This window comes from Nomascus leucogenys, unplaced genomic scaffold, assembly GCF_006542625.1.
Source record: "Nomascus leucogenys isolate Asia unplaced genomic scaffold, Asia_NLE_v1 Super-Scaffold_391, whole genome shotgun sequence".
Taxonomy (NCBI): domain Eukaryota; kingdom Metazoa; phylum Chordata; class Mammalia; order Primates; family Hylobatidae; genus Nomascus; species Nomascus leucogenys.
The window spans coordinates 227,307-245,589 of NW_022097988.1; the positions used below are offsets into that span (position 1 = coordinate 227,307).

General features: G+C 44.2%; 1 protein-coding gene across 5 annotated transcripts; it reads left to right on the forward strand.

The window, feature by feature from the left end:
* Positions 1–1,865: 1,865 nt before the first annotated feature.
* RDM1 (RAD52 motif containing 1) lies at positions 1,866–14,382 on the forward strand. 5 transcript variants are annotated; one of them, XM_003281375.2, is made up of 7 exons: positions 1,869–2,004; positions 2,378–2,557; positions 6,905–7,027; positions 7,762–7,930; positions 9,831–9,929; positions 12,200–12,285; positions 14,025–14,382. In XM_003281375.2, the coding sequence occupies exons 1-7, from the start codon at positions 1,909–1,911 to the stop codon at positions 14,124–14,126; spliced, it is 855 nt and encodes a 284-aa protein (XP_003281423.1). In that variant the 5' UTR covers positions 1,869–1,908; the 3' UTR covers positions 14,127–14,382. The 5 variants fall into 5 exon arrangements, 3 of the variants coding, with proteins under 3 accessions (XP_003281423.1, XP_004092771.1, XP_003281425.1); XR_004029292.1 differs by lacking the exon at positions 7,762–7,930 and having other exon boundaries at positions 1,866–2,004; XM_004092723.2 differs by lacking the exon at positions 9,831–9,929.
* The last annotated feature ends 3,901 nt before the right edge of the window (positions 14,383–18,283 follow it).

Here is an 18,283-nt window from a genome sequence, read left to right on the forward strand (position 1 = left end):
ACCAGTCAGGAGCTGCAATGATGATTCTTAGATGCTGCTTAGCTTGGCCCAAGACCTATTGGGGGCTGAAGTGATGACTCATAGAGGCTGGACTTACAGTCCAAAAAGGAAAGTAGAGTGCCCACTGGAACCCACCAGAGCCCACTATGCCCATGCCCACAAAAGTAGAAGCAACTTCATCCTGGAAGCCCACTGACTATACAAAGGACAAAGGCATTTCTATGCCAGGCCTTGTTCTTTTGTCTGAGTGAGCTGAAGTTTTGTGCAAGCTTTTATCCAAATGGGCCAGAGGCTTTTCCATCTGTGCAGCCGTGGGCATGTCTCCAGGCACATGCTAGTTCTATGCTAGTTCCTGTGCTAGTTCCCTTATGGGTGCCAGTAGCTTGAATTTTTTCCCAGGCTGCTTTTTATGTTATGTGGGGGTAAGGCACTGACCCTGTGGGCCGGGATCTCTCCGGGGACCCTTCCCTTGCTTTGTGTCCAAGCTAACTAACTCCTTTCAACATTACTATTGTAAAACCTAATATTGACATTCTAGGTATTTTTCAGACCCTTTATTCTGATGGACCAGCTGGCACCACTCAGATGGGCAAACTGGCTCATCTGCTCTTGCGGCCCCCAACCAGGAATTCACTCAGCACAAGAACACAAGCTCTGACTCTCTATGATTTCATCCTTGACCCAACCAGTCAGCATTTCCTATTCCCTGGCCCCCTGACTGCCAAATTACCCTTTAAAAAACACCAGCTTCCAAATTTTCAGGGAGGCGAAGTTGAGTAATAGTAAAACTCCGGTCTTCTATTTAGCTGGTTCTGTGCTTATGAAACTCTTTCTCTACTTCAATAACACTGTCTCAGTAAATCAGCTTTTCTGGTAGTGGGTATGATGAACCCACCAGTTAATTACACTTCTCCACCACGTAGCTGATTATGACACCTACCCTTCTCAGACACCATCAGCTCCAATGCTCGTGCCCTATTTGGACTTATTCTTTGTGGTTTTGTTTGTTTGTTTGTTTTTCTTTTTTCAAAATTAATCTATCCTTCTCACTCGTACCTCCAACCTCTCACATCATCTGACTCCCACAAGTACACATATACGATTCACCAGAAGGACGTAGGACAACCAGGGAATTCTTTTTAAGGATTTCATGCCAGACTGTTAATGGTTTAGTGAGTTATACTTTTTTTTTTTTTTTTTTTTTTTTTTTGAGACGGAGTCTCACTCTGTCGTCCAGGCTGGAGTGCGGTGGCGCAATCTCGGCTCACTGCAAGCTCCGCCTCCCAGGTTCACACCATTCTCCTGCCTCAGCCTCTCCGAGTAGCTGGGACTACAGGCGCCCGCCACCACGCCCGGCTAATTTTTTGTATTTTTAGTAGAGACGGGATTTCACCGTGGTCTCGATCTCCTGACCTCGTGATCCGCCCGCCTCGGCCTCCCAAAGTGCTGGGATTACAAGCGTGAGCCACCGCGCCCGGCCTAGTGAGTTATACTTTTATTTGCAATTTTAAACTCTTAAAAAAACCTCAAGTCAAAAGATTGCATCTTTCGTGGTTATTTCCTACACGCTCAGTAGATAGTGCTAATACTTAGTACCCTAATCTCCTTCAGGAGTGAAGATGAAGCTGGCTGCTATAAACATGTCCCTACCCTTCCATCCTGTCAGCCTATTTTGGGACTTTACGCTAAACATGCATTGAACGGAAGCTCTAAACTCAGGGATCTTGGGGCTGTGGCTGGAGGAGGGGGAAAGACTCAGAGGCCGGCCCTAGGAAGGAGGGGCGAGGGAGCGATCCGAGCCCCGGGCCCGCCCCTCGCATGCGCCTCTTTTTAAAAAAAGCGCGGGCGTGCCTTGCGCAGGCGCAGTGCCGGGGCGACTGTTCCCCGCGCAGGTGCGGTGAAGGGAGGATGGCGGAGTTGGTACCTTTTGCGGTTCCCACTGAGAGTGACAAAACCTTGTTAGTGTGGGAGCTGAGCTCCGGACCCACGGCCGAGGCTTTGCATGTGAGCCAGGGCCGGGATGGAGGGAGGGATAGAGAAAGCTGCCCACCCGCTGACTGGCAGTGCCGAAGTCCTGCCTCAGACCCTCACCTGCCTCAGCCTCCGCTGAAGGACTCTTTAATTCTAAAGGGGATCCCAACTGACAACTAACGACCCCCAACAGATTTTTAGAGTCCCAGAGAGGGATCTCTCCACCGTCAGCACATTTTACCTTCCAGTGCTTCTTAAAGTTTAGGATTTTAAGAGGAAAACCTGTTAAGTGAGAAGTGTGTTGAATCGCATCCTTCGCGAAGAGGGGTTTGGGGAATATGAGGGCATGTGCGGTTTTGTTTTCTGGGCGTGAGACTGCATGCACTTACTTGTCCCACCCCCACAGCATTCTCTGTTCACAGCATTTTCCCAGTTTGGCCTTCTGTATTCAGTCCGGGTCTTCCCAAATGCTGCAGTGGCCCATCCTGGTTTCTATGCCGTCATTAAGTTTTATTCTGCAAGGGCTGCCCACAGAGCCCAAAAGGCATGCGACCGGAAGCAGCTTTTTCAGAACTCTCCAGTCAAGGTGGGTCCAAATATGGAATTCCTAACTCCGCTGAAATGAAGTGCTGAATTCAATAATAGGTTGGCATTTGTCTAGCACTCTGGTTTACAGAATATTTTCAGATGCATTGCCACACTAATCTTCCAGTTCTCTGGGTTTTTTAGATGAAGAAACTCAAACTCAAGATGGTTGAGGGACTTGTTTAAGGTTCCTGACAAGAATTATGGAAACTTGAGATTGAACTAAAACCTACTGATGGTAAACCTCATGTCACTTTATGCTGTCCCTTTTTAAGAAATCTCAGCTTGGGCAACAAAGTGAGACCCCATCTCTATAAAAGAATGTGAAGATAAGGCTGGGCACCGTGGCTCATGCCTGTAATCCCAGCACTTTGGGAGATCGAGGTGGGCGGATCACTTGAGGCCAGCACTTTGAGACCAGCCTGGGCAACATAGCAAAACTCCATCTGTACTAAAAATACAAAAACTAGCCGGGCATGGTGGCACGCGCCTGTAGTCCCAGCTACTCGGCAGGCTGAAGCATGAGAATTACTTGAACCCAGGAGGTAGAGGCTGCAGTGAGCCGAGATTGTGCCACTGCACTCTAGCCTGGGTGACAGAGTGAGACTCCATCTCAAAAAAAGAAAGAAAAATAAAAAATTAAATATCAGCCAAATGTGGCATGCACGTGTAGTCCCAGCTACTTGGGAGACTGAGGTGGGAGGATCGCTTGAGCCCAGGAGTTTGAGGGTGCAGTGAGCAATAATTGCATCACTGCACTTCTGCCTGGGCCACAGAGTGAAACCCTATCTCTAAAAAATGAGTGAATGAATGAAATCTTCGCCAGAAGACTTCTGCTTATATTTACTTTTTAATTTTTTTAGAGACAAGAGTATCCCTGTGTTGCCCAGGCTGGTCTCTAAATCCTGGCCTCAAGCAGTCCTCCTGCCTCAGCCTCTTAAGTAGCTAGGTACAGGCCACCATGCCCAGCTATATTTACTTTTTATTTTTATTTTTTGAGATGGAGTCTCATTTTGTCACCCAGGCTGGAGAGCAGTGGCATGATCTTGGCTCACTGCAAACTTTGCCTTCTGGGTTGAAGCGATTCTCCTGCCTCAACCTCCTGAGTAGCTGGGACTACAGGCGCCTGCCACCATACTTGGCTAATTTTTGTATTTTAGTAGAGATGGGGTTTCGCCATGTTGGCCAGTCTGGTCTTGAATTCCTGACCTCAAGTGATCCACCCGCCTCAGCCTCCCAAAGTGCTGGGACTGCAGGTGTGAGCCACCGCGCCCAGCCATATATTATATATTTACTTTTTTTTTTTTTTTTTAAGATGGAGTTTTGCTCTTGTTGCCCAGACTGGAGTGCAATGGTGTGATCTCAGCTCACCACAACCTCTGCCTCTTGGGTTCAAGCAATTCTCCTGCCTCAGCCTCTCAAGTAGCAGGGATTACAGGCATGCACCACCATGCCTGGCTGATTTTGTATTTTTGGTAGAGACAGGGTTTCTCCATGTTGGTCAGGCTGGTCTCAAACTCCTGAACTCAGGTGATCCACCCGCCTAGGCCTCCCAAAGTGCTGGGATTACAAGCGTGAGCCACCGTGCCCAGCCTATATACTTACTTTTATGTGAATTTAAAATGTGTGGGTGTGACCAGGTCTTCTGCCAGCTGTTACATAAAGGAGACTGTATCATCATCATCACATCATCATCATCATCATGCTCACCATGGCTCACAAACTGCCTATTTGAAACTCCGTTCAGTTCTGAGAGGATGGGAACATTCTTTAAGCGGCATTGTGGAAACCCTATTCCATATTAACATGCCAACCAATTTTACTTTCCCAGAGCCACAGAATGATATCTCATTGTATGCCTCAATTCAGTCACCTTTCCCTTTTCAAGGACCGTTTCAATTCCTGATTGGCTACTTGATCTGACTGCTTCCTACTAATCTTGCTGCCTATTCTTGTCTATATTCCATTCCTCATTGAATTAACCTTGATCAAATCTGAGAACTCTGCTTAGTAATGACTCCAGGTATACTACTCCCACTTCGGTAGCCTGTTCAACGCCCTCTTAGCCTGTTCAACACCCTCTTCAATCCTGGTTCCACTTCCTGTGACTGAATTGATTACCTGTGAGATATTATTTAACTTTTGAACTATGGTCTGTTTCTAACCTGTGACCATTTCACATAGCCACTCAAATATTATAAAGGTACAACTAAGATTATGAAACATTTACTTAGTATCATTTTGCAAGTAATGAGTTTTTAGTGCTCTTTGGACATTGAGACCATTTCATAAGCTTTAGGTTTTGAGAATTTCACAGCATAAAGCCTATCACTGAGACAGTAATGAAGGAAATGTTCTACAACTCAATAGGTAGGTGAGAAGAGAGGGCGTTCATACTAGATTTATTACTAAACTCAAAGCTTTTGGCTACTACTCACCCCCCACTATAATCTAGTTTAAGTGTTCTTTTCTACTTTAGCACATACACTTAGTTCCTGTCTTTTTTGCCCTTCTAAATACAGAAAAGAGAATAATGTTTTAAAATAAAATCAAGGAAAGGCCTAAGGCCCCTGAGAGGGTTTTGTTTTTGCTTTTTGGGTTTTTGTTTTTTTTGTTGTTGTTTTTTTTGTTTTGTTTTTTGAGACGGAGTCTTGCTCTGTCACCCAGGCTGGAGTGCAATGGCATGATCTCAGCTCACTGCAGCCTCTGCCTCCCAGGTTTAACTGATTCTCCTGCCTCAGCCTCCAGAGTAGCTGAGATTACAGGCATGCACCACCATGCCCAGCTAATTTTTGTATTTTTGGTAGAGACAAGATTTCTCCATGTTGGCCAGGCTGGTCTTGAACTCCTGACCTCAAGTGATCTGCCCGCCTTAGCTTCCCAAAGTGCCGGGATTACAGGCGTGAGCTATCGCACCCGGCCAAGAGGGTTTTTTGGGGTTTTTTTTGGTGAAATGAAGGAAAATGGTTGCTGCCAAGAACTGTGGCAAGGTTATCCAAGCTGACAGCTGTCTGTGCCACCCAGGGGCTCAGAGTTTTTCTGAAGCTTCTTTTCAGTTGGAGAAAGTAATTTCATTTTTTACTTGCTCATTGGTTTATTCATTCAATCGACAGATCATCTGTGCTTTATTATATGCCAAGAACTATGCTTAGTTCTGGAAATGAAAAAAGAATAAGCTATGGTTTCATCTGGGACTTAAGGAGCTTATAAACCAGTGATAGAGGAAGGTGCATAAACAAATCAATAAAGAATTAACTTTACGACTGAGCGCGGTGGCTCACGCCTGTAAACCCAGCACTTTGGGAGGCCAAGGCAGGCGGATCACAAGGTCAGGAGATCAAGACCATTCTAGCTAACATGGTGAAACCCCGTCTCTACTAAAAAATACAAAAAATTAGCCGGGCATGGTGGCAGGCGCCTGTAGTCCCAACTACTCGGGAGGCTGAGGCAGGAGAATGGCGTGAACCTGGCAGGTGGAGCTTGCAGTGAGCTGAGATCACGCCACTGCACTCCAGCCTGGGCGACAGAGCGAGACTCCGTCTCAAAAAAAAAAAAAAAAAAAAAAGAACTTTACTGTTAATTCTTATTAATTTCTAATACAAATAATTTGACTTTATTTGTATCATTTGAATTTCATGAATATAATATACTACACTTAAAAACGAAATAGACATATAGGAAAGAACTTGTGATGTAAGAAATCCACAAAAATGGATAAAATGTTTTAAGAATTAACACTCAGTAGATATTTGTGTTCTCAAAGAAGCATATAAATGCAGATAAACCTCTAGTTGCTTCAGTTGCTTGTAAAATTTATAGAAGTATTTGTATTTCCTTTTTTTTTTTTTTTTTGAGACAGAGTCTCACTCTGTCGCCTAGGGTGGAGTGCAGTGGCACCATCTTGGCTCACTGCAACCTCTGCCTCCCAGGTTCAAGCGATTCCCCTGCCTCAGCCTCCCGAGTAGCTGGGATTACAGACATGTGCCACCATGCCTGGCTAATTTTTAGTATTTTTAGTAGAGACAGGGTTTCACTATGTTAGCCAGGATGGTCTCAATATCCTGACCTTGTGATCCACCTGCCTCAGGCTCCCAAAGTGCTGGGATTACAAGCGTGAGCGACTGCACCCGGTGTTATTTCATCTTTTAACAGGTTAGTAACTTGGGGAGGGGGATGGGTGGTGGGTTCATCTTATCTATATTCAGGTCATATTCTCAAGCAGGAACTACTGAATGGGAAGACCGAAACAATTTTTCATTGCACACTTGGTATTGACAAATCTCAGATGTATCCAAAGTAAAATCTCTAGCGGTTGTGATATTTATAGGTCTATCTCTTATGATTTTAGGTTCGTCTTGGCACCAGACATAAGGCAGTTCAACATCAAGCCCTTGCCCTGAACAGTTCCCAGTGCCAAGAACTGGCAAATTACTACTTTGGTTTCAATGGGTGGTCCAAAAGGATCATCAAGGTAAACCTTGTAGATTTTTTTTCACTAACCACACTCTCCTTTCAACATTGAAATCCTAGATTTTAGACAGAAGTATTGAACTGGATTGTAGGGAGGAGATGTGAGAGGCCTCTATCGTTAAGGATAAATTGACATGTCTGAATTGGCCTGCTATCTAGAATTAATAATCTCAGTCACTCGGATGGTGGTATCCATAATTTTCTCCTCTGTTTTTGTGGCATATAACAAAAAATGGTTGTCTCTATCTAGCAATTCATTTGCAAATCTAACTTGATTTTGAAGCCATAGGACACCGCAACTGTTAGCTTGAATGACTGGAATGTAGTTGTTTTTTGGGTTTTCTTTTTTTTATTGGGTTTTTTTTTTTTTTTTTTTTTGAGACAGTCTCGCTCTGTCGCCAGGCTGGAGTGCAGTGACGCTATCTCAGCTCACTGCAATATCTGCCTCCTGGGTACAAACAATTCCCTGCCTCAGCCTCCCAAGTAGCTGGGACTACAGGAGCCCACCACCATGCCTGGCTAATTTTTGTATTTTTAGTAGAGATGGGGTTTCACCATGTTGGCCAGGATGGTCTCAATCTCTTGACCTCGTGATCCGCCCACTTCGGCCTCCCAAAGTACTGGGATTACAGGCGTGAACCACCACGCCCAGCCAAGTTTTTACTTTTAATAACAAAACATTTTGAAGCCTACGTTAAGATCCTAGGAAGGACCTTACATTAAATATCCTTACAGCTTCAGGAGCTTTCTGACCTTGAAGAAAGGGAAAATGAAGATAGCATGGTGCCACTTGCGAAGCAAAGCCTGAAGTTCTTCTGTGCTTTAGAGGTGGTGTTGCCATCCTATGATTGCAGGAGTCCTGGCATTGGCTTGGTGGAGGAGCCTATGGATAAGGTGGAGGAAGGTCTGTTTTCACTGGGAGTGGAGGAGGATAGGGATTTGGAGTGGAAAGGATCTTTCTTTTTTCCTTACTTTCCAAAACTTATCTTTTCAGATACATATCAAGCCCTTCCCTCTCTGAGCTACTGAAGTCCTGGGCAGAGTTTTTCTGTCTTACAATATAGAGTTTTACTGTAGGCAATACCAGATTGAACCTTTAAATTTAAAATTGTACAGCCGACTTCCTGCCCAGAAGCTTAGGAGGAAGAAGGAAGTAATGTTTTTACAGTTTTTGGTTAAGAACCTGCTTCGAACTAAAATAGCCCTTCAAATACGTGTCTCTTGTAGCTCTCGGTTGTCCCAGCAAAACCATCTAAAGATTTTTCTTTTTATTTATTATTTTTTAGAGACAGGATCTTGCTCTGTTGCCCAGGCTAGAATGCAGTAGCATGATCATAGCTCACTGTAACCTCCAACTTCTGGGCTCAAGGGATCCTCCTGTAGCCAGGACTATAGGTGTGCACCACCACACCTGGCTAATTATTATTATTATTATTATTATTATTTTTAGAGATGGGGTCTTTCTGTGTTGTCCCACCTGGTCTCCAACTCCTGGCCTCAAGTGATCCTCTTGCCTCAGGATCCCAAGTTGCTGGGGTTATAGGCATGAGCCACCATGCCAGGTCATCATCTAAAGATTTACATAAACTTTTGTGTAAACATTCGGTTCTTTTTTTTAACTCATAAAAGGGTTTCAGCAGAAAAAGAGTCTAATATAGATACCTAGAAAGGGTACTCAATTGATACTGATGTTGAGTATTTTTTTAGTATTCATGGCCATCAGGCTTAGGGTTGGAAGTCAGAGGCAGGGCTGTAGGCTAATGGAGTGGAGTGGGCTCCCGGGGGTGATGCCCAGGGAGGAGCCAGATTATCTGTACCAAAGTTTTTTCTTTTTTGAGATGGAGTCTCACTCAGTCGCCCAGGCTGAAGTGCACTGGCGTGATCTCGGCTCACAGCAACCTCCACCTCCCAGGTTCAAGCGATTCTCCTGCCTCAGCCTCCCAAGTAGCTGGGGTTACAGGTGCCTACCACCACACCTGGCTATTTTCTTGTGGTTGTATTTTTATTAGAGACAGGGTTTCACCATGTTGCCCAGGCTGCTCTCAAACTCCTGACCTCAAGTTATCTGCCCACCTTGGCCTCCCAAAGTGCTGGGATTACAGGCGTGAGCCACCACACCTAGCATTTGTTTTGAGACAGTCTCACTCTGTCACCCAGGCTGGAGTGCAGTGGCATGATCTCAGCTCACTGCAACCTCCGCCTCCTGGTTCAAGCTATTCTTGTGCCTCAGACTCCCAGGTAGCTGGGATTACACATGTGTGCCACCACACCTGGCTGATTTTTGCATTTTTAGTAGAGACAGGGTTTCACCATGTTGGCTAGGCTGTTTTTGAACTCCTGGCCTCAAGTTTCACCACATAGACCAGGCTGTTCTTGAACTCCTGGCCTCCACCTGCCTCAGCCTCCCCAAGTGCTGGGATTACAGGCATGGGTCACCATGTCCAGCCAACCAAACCTTTTTCGAGGAGTGATTCCAGCCCTTGATGCATAGGAGGGTAGGGTCTGTAGGAGTGTAGCCTTAACTAATCAATTTGAAATATCTGGGTGATGTGAGACATGTGCCAGGTTCTTGGCTCTTATCTCCCTTCTAGTACTTCAGGAACTTCCCTACTAGATGGAGGTAGTAAAAATGGGCCCTGCCAGGATGTACCTATAACAGAGCCATTCAACCCTACCCTTGTGCTGTCTGCCCTTAATCATGAAGGTTATGAGCTAAGAACCATGGATGCTTTTTTACTTTTGAAACATATAGCAATTATCATTCAAATAGGCATCTTAAATCCATTTGTTTTGGTTGGATTTAGGACCGTTATCATTCCTTATGAAAAGGAAGACAGCCCAGAAGCTTGCTATTCAGAAGGCTTTGTCAGACGCATTCCAGAAACTGTTGATTGTTGTTCTAGGTAAGACTCTCTTGATCGTCCTTGAAGTACTTCAGTTTCAATGAGCAAATAAACTCATTTTGAAAAGTTAACTGGATAAAAATATTGATATCTAAAGCACTCTATAGTATGCTTTCATTTGCTAAATTATTTCACAGCAACAGGCTCAAATTTGTTCTGTGTGACATTTGTGAAAAAAAAGACAGCAAATATTGTCCCTAGTTTACAGATGTGAAAGGACTTGCCTCAGTTCCCACAGAAAATGTTTAAGCCAGATCTTCTTTAATTGCTTGCCTATCATACAGAATAGTGATGATAAGTTTTGGATGCATGGATTTGAGTCCTAACTCTTGTCTCTTAAATTTTTAATGCAATTAGGCCGGGTTCAGTGGCTCACACCTGTAATACCAGAACTTTGGGAGGCCGAGAAGGGCAGATCACGAGGTCAGGAGATCAAGACCATCCTGGCTAACACGATGAAACCCCATCTCTACTAAAAATACAAAAAAATTAGCCGGGCATAGTGGTGGGCGCCTGTAGTCCCAGCTACTCAGGAGGCTGAGGCAGGAGAATGGCGTGAACCTGGGAGGTGGAGCTTACAGTGAGCTGAGATCGCGCCACTGCACTCCAGCCTGGGTGACAGAGCGAGACTCCATCTCAAAGAAAAAAAAAAGATTTTTTAATGCAATTTTGGGTTTTATAGCCAGAGAGATTTGAATATACTTAATATTTCTAAGCTGCAGTCTCTTCATCTACAAACTGGGGTTAGTAATTCAGTCAGCCTTATGGAGGATATTGTAAGAGTAAATGAGATGACAAATGTAAAAACTCGGAACTACACTTACAAGATAAGCAGACATATTAACTATTATTGTCATTATTGATTTCTCTCTGAATAAACTCTCTGCTGAAGAGTTTATTAGATTGTGTTTCCTGAATCAAGAATTCGATTTCAGCTTTCATTTCTGGCACTGACACATTGGGCAAGTATGATTCTTATACAACAATCAGCTGCTTTGCTGTGAGCCTTGGAATTGGTCATGCTATTGAATGCCATTTCTTGTATTCTCTATTGAGTTCAACAGTGGCACGAATCTTATAGGCTGTGCCCAAAGGAAGCCTGATGATTAGCAAAGAGTCCCTGAACAGAGTTGCTCTTCGGCTTCACAGCCCTAAAGTCTTAGAGACTGAGAGGTCTTAATTAAGTTACCACAGACCTTTATTTGCTTGTAGGAGGTGGCCTTGATTGCTCTCAGCTTTCCAACCTGGGCAACAGCCCTTCTAGTGAAAGTCTTACTTCGTTGGTCATCAACTGTCAAGTCTGAGTAACAACCTTTAAGAACCAAACGAAGTGTGTGGGTTGTTTACCTCTCCCTAGTATACAAAGGTATCTCTTGCACACACTGAAAACTTCTTAGACCAAAAGGCTTATGGCTCTGGTTTGCCTTGAAGGTAGTTCTATTGTCTATAAGGGTATGTGGGCCTGTGTCTGCTAATAAAATATTCAAATGTTCTCTCTCTCAGAAGCTTTGTTCATTGTATCTGGTGGAATGAATTTTGGTTCAAAGGGAGTAGACACCTGGCCCTTGCTTCTAATGTGAAGTGTCTACTAGCCCAGTGGTCTCTATTCCAAATTTGAACTTGCTTTGACTCCCATCTGATGCCTTACCATTTAGTCATATTATGATTGAACATTTTGGTTTCCACATTTTTTATTTCTTATGTTATTCCTTAGTTCCTATCTGTAAGATCATAAATTCCTTTGTACCGAATATAGTTGATATTTCATACATATGTTAAAAACTGAGGTGTGAGGCCAGACATGGTGACTCACACCTGTAATCTCAGCATTTTGGGAGGCCAAGGCAGGAAGACCACTTAAAGCCAGGAGTTCGAGACCAGCCTGGGCAACAAAGCAAGACCATGTCTCTAAAAAAAAAAATTAGGCGGGGACAGTGGTGTGTACCTGTAGTCCCTGCTACTCTGGAGGCTGAGCCAGGGGGATCACTTGATCCCAGGAATTCCAGGCTGCAGTGAGCTATGACAATACCATTGCACTCCAGCCTGGGTGACAGAGTAAGACCCTGTCTTCTAAAAAAAAAAAAAAAAAAAAAAAAGGAAAGAAAAAAACTGAAGTGTGAGATGAGGAGATAAGGAAACTTCCAGGAAAATGCTCTTATTTTCTGCTTTTAGAAACCAAAAGAATATTTCATCATGGGGTGCTACCATTATATGCAGGAAGTTTTAGAATGAAAAAGATTCTGAATTGATCCTCACTAACTTTATTTCAGAAAGTGGTAAAATAGCTGTGGAGTACAGACCCAGTGAAGACATCGTAGATGTCAGATGCGAAGAAGAACTACACGGTTTAATTCAAGTAGGTGAAGATAAAAACTCAGGGGTAACATAGCCAGTGTAACCATAATTCAAAAAAAGCAGCATAATTTAGAGGATAATTTGTTTCATTCTTAGGAAAATGTGAAACTGATAGTACTTTTGAGTGCAGAGTATTTCTGGGGCTTTTCCTGAAGTCTTGACCTTTGGCTCTGACCCCTTATTTGAAGTTTGGAGAGCAGAACTGAGGACTATTAGAGTATTACTACAGTTGTGGACACAGGAGAGGGATTAGTCTTCCCCCAGGAGTTAGGGATGCCAGGCTGCTTGAACACAGGCCTTTTTAGAACTTTCTTCAAACAGGATCCCAGAGATATGGGGAGAAAGTAACTGGCCTTAAGAATGATCGTGCTACAGCTTTCGAAAACGATAATGCCTTTCAAATACAGTTTATTACCTGGATCTCAATATCTCCCATATATCTTGGGTAGAATATTTTGCTGAGATCTTTCTGTAAATCAGTTACAATCATGTGCTGCAAAATGATGTTTTGGTCAACAATAAACCACATATATGATGGTGGTTCCATAAGAGTATAATGGAGCTATCCCTATACAGCTATACCATTTTTTATCTTTTAAATAGTATTTTTACTGTACATTTTCCATTTTACATACACAAATACCTGCCATTATGTTACAATTGCCTTCAGTATTCACTATAGTAACATACAGTACAGGTTTATAGCCTAGGAGCCATAGGCCATACCATATAGCCTAGGTGTGCTGTAGGCTATACCATGTAGGTTTGTGGAAGTATATGCTATGATGTTAGCACAAGGGTGAAATCACCTAATGACATATTTCTCAAGCTTCTCCTCACATGGCAAGCAATGCATGACTGTATATGAAAGCTCTTAAATAGGGATTAAGTTTCTAAATTAATCTCTGAAAGAAAACAGTCATTATTTACTACATATGGAATGTTTTTTTAAAAAGTAGCAAAAGTGTTTTATTTCAGTAGGAACTTAATTTGGGGCTAGAGTGTTTTATTTAACTTTCACCCCAAAGTTGCAAAGTGTTTTGAAGTTTTTCCCTGTAAAATAGTTATTTTAATTCAATTTAAATAAAACCCATCAAGGAAACTTCAAGCTTTAAGAAGTCTGGCTTCCTGTGAAATGTGAGAGAAAGTCAGCACTGATTTCAGAAATCTGATTATAACAATAGATCCATCCCTAAATGAGGCAAGTCTTGGAATCCCTTCCATTGTAAAACCATTAATCTGCACCATATACCTATGCTAGGCACTGGCATAAGATGAAGCACCTTCTTAGAGTTCACATGCTGGTGATTGTGCCAGACAATGAGTAATAAAATAGGTAACAACGGCTATGGAGGAAGTCAGCTGGGTTCTACTTAGAGTCACATTTCAGGAAATTATTTAACATGCTGACTTGAACAACCTAAGCCTCTTCTCCATGTGTGCACACAGGGTAGACCTCTGAAGAGTGGCGCTGTAATTTCTAGGGTAATGGCTGTGTTAAGTCAAGGCAGGATGACAGTTCGGACTTCTCTCCCAGACTGAATTGCCCACCTCCCAAAACCCCTCATACAGAAAATTTGGAGTCCTCACTTATTCCCTGGGAGACCCTATCTAATAGAGTGGTGAATTATCAAACATGCAACAAAGGATATGGAAAGTTTAGCAAAAATGGCAACATTTTGGAATGAATGACCGTAATGTGCGTTCTGCCTGCCACCCTAACTAGCGTACATTTTGCAGGTCCGTTGCTCTCCGTGGAAGCAGTATGGCCAAGAGGAGGAAGAGTATCTCTCGGATTTCAGCTTGGAGGAGGAAGAGTTCAGGCTGCCAGAACTTGACTAGCATTTCTGAATATCCCCAGGCGAGGTCGCCTTGGGAAGCTTTGCCGTGACCCTACCCCACCCTGCCCCACCACTATAGGCTGCTGGAGTGAGTCCTGGAACCACCTGGGTCAGCCGCCCAAATCTTTCCTGGTGAAGGGGAGGGAAGGAGTGTTCTGGTGGAGCGGGAAGGGAGGCTTGGGTAGGATTGTGGGATAAGATCGCTCTGGTGATAAGCGGATCTGGAACGGAACTTTAATAAAGATTTCCTAGATAAAGATATGGTAAATAACGGACGAGGTGGGGCCGCGGTTGCTAGGGGCGCGGGCGTCTGGGGGCTGCCATAATGGCTTCCGCTCAGTGCGGGACGCCAACGTATGTCATACACCGGCTGCGTCTCTGGTCCCTATGGCCCCTCCTCACGTGACAACTACTGTGGCTACTAGTCCAGGAGGCTCAGCCTCTTGAGTGGGTCCAGGTCCCACTCCAGCTGAGCTCTGACCCCCTGAGGCCAACTAAGCCCTGGTCTTGGTGCTCCTCTGATCCGCCCCCCGGAATCTCCCCCATGCGCTTATCCACCCCCACCCCCATACAGACCCGAGGGGCTTTGATAACCTGGGGTACTCTACTTCTACCCAGATGTCAGCCTCGCCTCAGCAACCGACTGAGACTTTGGTTCCATTTCTGGACACGGATTCAGCTGGAGAGCTGTCCCTGGGGCCAGAGAAGTTCGCTGCTGCACACCAGGATGATAAGCTGACTCGCAAGAAAGGCTCCCAGAGTTGGTTCCAATGCTAGACTGGGATCAGAACCAGATGCTAGCTCGGCCTCTTTGCCTCAAAAGTAAGGTTCAAACTGTAGGTCTAGATCAGGCTGCAGATCATCAGGCATATGAAATACTTGTTCCACCTCTAGATAGTCAGAATTCAAAAGCAATGAAGATTAGTGTTTCGCCCAAAAACCTGAAGAAAGATCTAGCTAAGCATCAGAGGCTTGCTAAGGTTTTTGTTGAAACTCCACACCGATTTATATCAAAACCTCAGCATCAGAAACAAACTTTACAGGATGAGTATTTAGATTCAAATATGGATATACAATATCTGGGACGCCTGCCTCCAGAACTCCAGGCGAACTCAGATGAGCCTCCAGGGCCCTCTGAGCAAGTTGGGCTCTCAATTCCATCTAGAGCCTGAAACTCAAAATCCAGAGACCCTTGAACAGATCCAGTCATCTTCACTCCAGCAAAAAGCCCCAGTGCAGCTTCCATAGCTCCCTGAGGAGGTAGAACCTTCTTCAACCCAGCAGGAGGCCCCAGCTCTGCCTTCACAGTCCCTTAAGGGGCTCCACTCTTCAACAGAGCAGGAGGCCCCAGCACAGCAGCAACCTGTCTCAAGAGACTGTAGCTCAGCCATCAATACATCAATAACATGCCCAGTTAATTATTAAATTTTTGTAAAGAGGAGGTCCTGCTGTTTAGACTGGTCTCGAACTCCTGGGCTCAAGCAATCCTCCTGCTTTAGCCTCACAAATTGCTGGGATTACAAGTGTGAGCCACCCTGCTCAGCCAGAACTACAGTTTAAAAGCAAAAAAGTTATTACAAAAGTCAGGATATTGGTTACCTATGAGGGTTAGAGAGACGGTTGCGATTGGAAAGGGGCACACTGGGGGTTTCTGGGATGCTAGCAGTGATTTTTCGTAATGATATTACATGTGTATCTGCTTTATAATTATTAAACTGAATATTTGGCCAGGTGCAGTGGCTCATGCCTGTAATTGCAACACTTTGGGAGGCTGAGGCAAGAGGATCACTTGAGCCCAGGAGTTTGAGACCAGTCTGGGCAACAGAGTGAGACCCTGTCTCAGAAAAATTAAATATAAACAACATTTATGTTATGTGTACTTTATGAACATTGTAGTTCTTGAATTTTTTTTAACGGGGAAAAAAGTCAAATAGCTTCACGTGCAGCCCTGACATAGTTCATTGTGGGGCTTTCATGATGAGGTTTGGGAAAAGAGAAAGAAATGGCAGCTCTGCTGATCATGGCGCCACCTAGAGTTGGATTCTGACATGGACTTTGTGATCTAGAGAGGAGGCGTTAAATAGACAATTTGGTGGGATGCGTGGGTAGGGGTGTGTGTGTGTGTGTGTGTGTGTGTGTGTGTGTGTGTGTGTATGGTGGTGGAGAGAGATGGACACAAAAAGGAAAATGTGAGAAAAGGTTTTAATAAAAGCAGAGCAGATATCACCATCTTGAAATTACCATTACCCAGCTTTTGGCTGGGTGCCGTGTTCACAACTGTAATCCCAGCACTTTGGGAGGCCAAGGCGTGTGGACCCCTTGAGGCCAGGAGTTCAAGACCAGCATGGCCAAAATGGTGAAACCCTGGTGGAACATGCCTGTAATCCCAGCTACCTAGGAAGCTGCTGTGGGGAATCTCTTGAACCCGGGAGGCAGAGGTCACAGTGAGCTGACATGGCACCACTTCACTCCAGCCTGGGCGACAGAGCCAGACTCCATCTCAAAAAAAGGGAAGGAGCCTGAGGCAACAGTTATCACTCAAGAGGGAGCAAGAAGCCCAGAAAGGAGAAAATCGGCAAGGGGGAGTCCCAAATTCTTTATATAAACTTAGTTCAAGTTTCTGGCTGACTCCTGAACCATACATACTTGAGGAAACATGAAAGCAGCTTGTAGCTAAAACTTCCACAACTGAACTAAGATTTGAGTTGTCATCTACTACAGGCATGAAAGTTTGCAGTTTGAATCTAAGTTAACAGCCTGCTAAAATAAAAACAGCAAAACTCTTCAGACCGGTATAACAGAATCTAGAGTCTCTACAACGTAATACTCACAATGTCTAGAATACAATCCAAAATTATTCAACAGGAAAATGTGACCTAATCTCAAGAGAAGAGACACCCAATAAATGCCAACCTTCAGATGAGCCAGATAACAGCATTACCAGACAAGGACTTTGGAGCAGTGTCATAACTCTATCTAGTGAGGTAATGGAAAATATGTTTATAATGAATGCAAAGATACAAAATCTCAGCAGAAAAACAATTTTAGGGCTAAAGCTTCTCTTTAAAATGACACTAAAATTAAAAAAAATATTTAAATTTAAAAATTAAAGAAAATTTTTAGAATCTAAAATTTTTAAAAGTCACTGCATGAAATTAATAGCAGAATGAAGATGACAGAGGAAACAGTCAGTGAAATTGATATGTTGATAGAAATTTGCAATCTGAATAAGAAAAAGAAAAAATGATTAGAAAAGAACGAACAGCCGGGCGCGGTGGCTCAAGCCTGTAATCCCAGCACTTTGGGAGGCCGAGGCGGGTGGATCACGAGGTCAGGAGATCGAGACCATCCTGGCTAACAGGGTGAAACCCCGTCTCTACTAAAAATACAAAAAATTAGCCGGGCGTGTTGGCGGGCGCCTGTAGTCCCAGCTTCTCGGGAGGCTGAGGCAGGAGAATGGCGTGAACCCCGGGAGGCGGAGCTTGCAGTGAGCCGAGATCGCGCCACTGCACTCCAGCCTGGGGGACAGAGCAAGACTCCGTCTCAAAAAAAAAAAAAAAAGAAAAGAACGAACAGAGCCTCAGAGGCCTGTGGGATAATTTCAAAAGATCTAGCATAAGTAAGCCGGGCACGGTGGCTCACCCCTGTAATCCCAGCACTTTGGGAGGCCGAGACGGGCAGATCACGAGGTCAGGAGATCGAGACAAACCTGGCTAACACGGTGAAACCCCGTCTCTACTAAAAATACAAAAAAAAATTAGCTGGGCGTGGTGGCGGACGTCTGTAGTCCCAGATACTTGGGAGGCTGAGGCAGGAGAATGGCGTGAACCCAGGAGGCGGATCTTGCAGTGAGCCTAGATCACACCACTGCACTCCAGCCTGGGCAACAGAGAGAGACTCCATCTCAAAAAAAAAAAAAAAAAAAAAAAAGATCTAGCATAAGTATGGACTAATTTTTTTTGTCTTGCCTAAATTCCTATCTAAGGGGTCTGAGGAGTCATGCCCTACAAATCGTAAATTCTCATCAGATGGGTCTTATTTAACCCTCTATATCATGATTTACTTTCCAGCCTGACTGTGTCATAACATTACAAGACAAAGAAGAAAATCGAAATATTTTACCCCAAAACATGTTATTTTGCCACATTTTTAAATGGC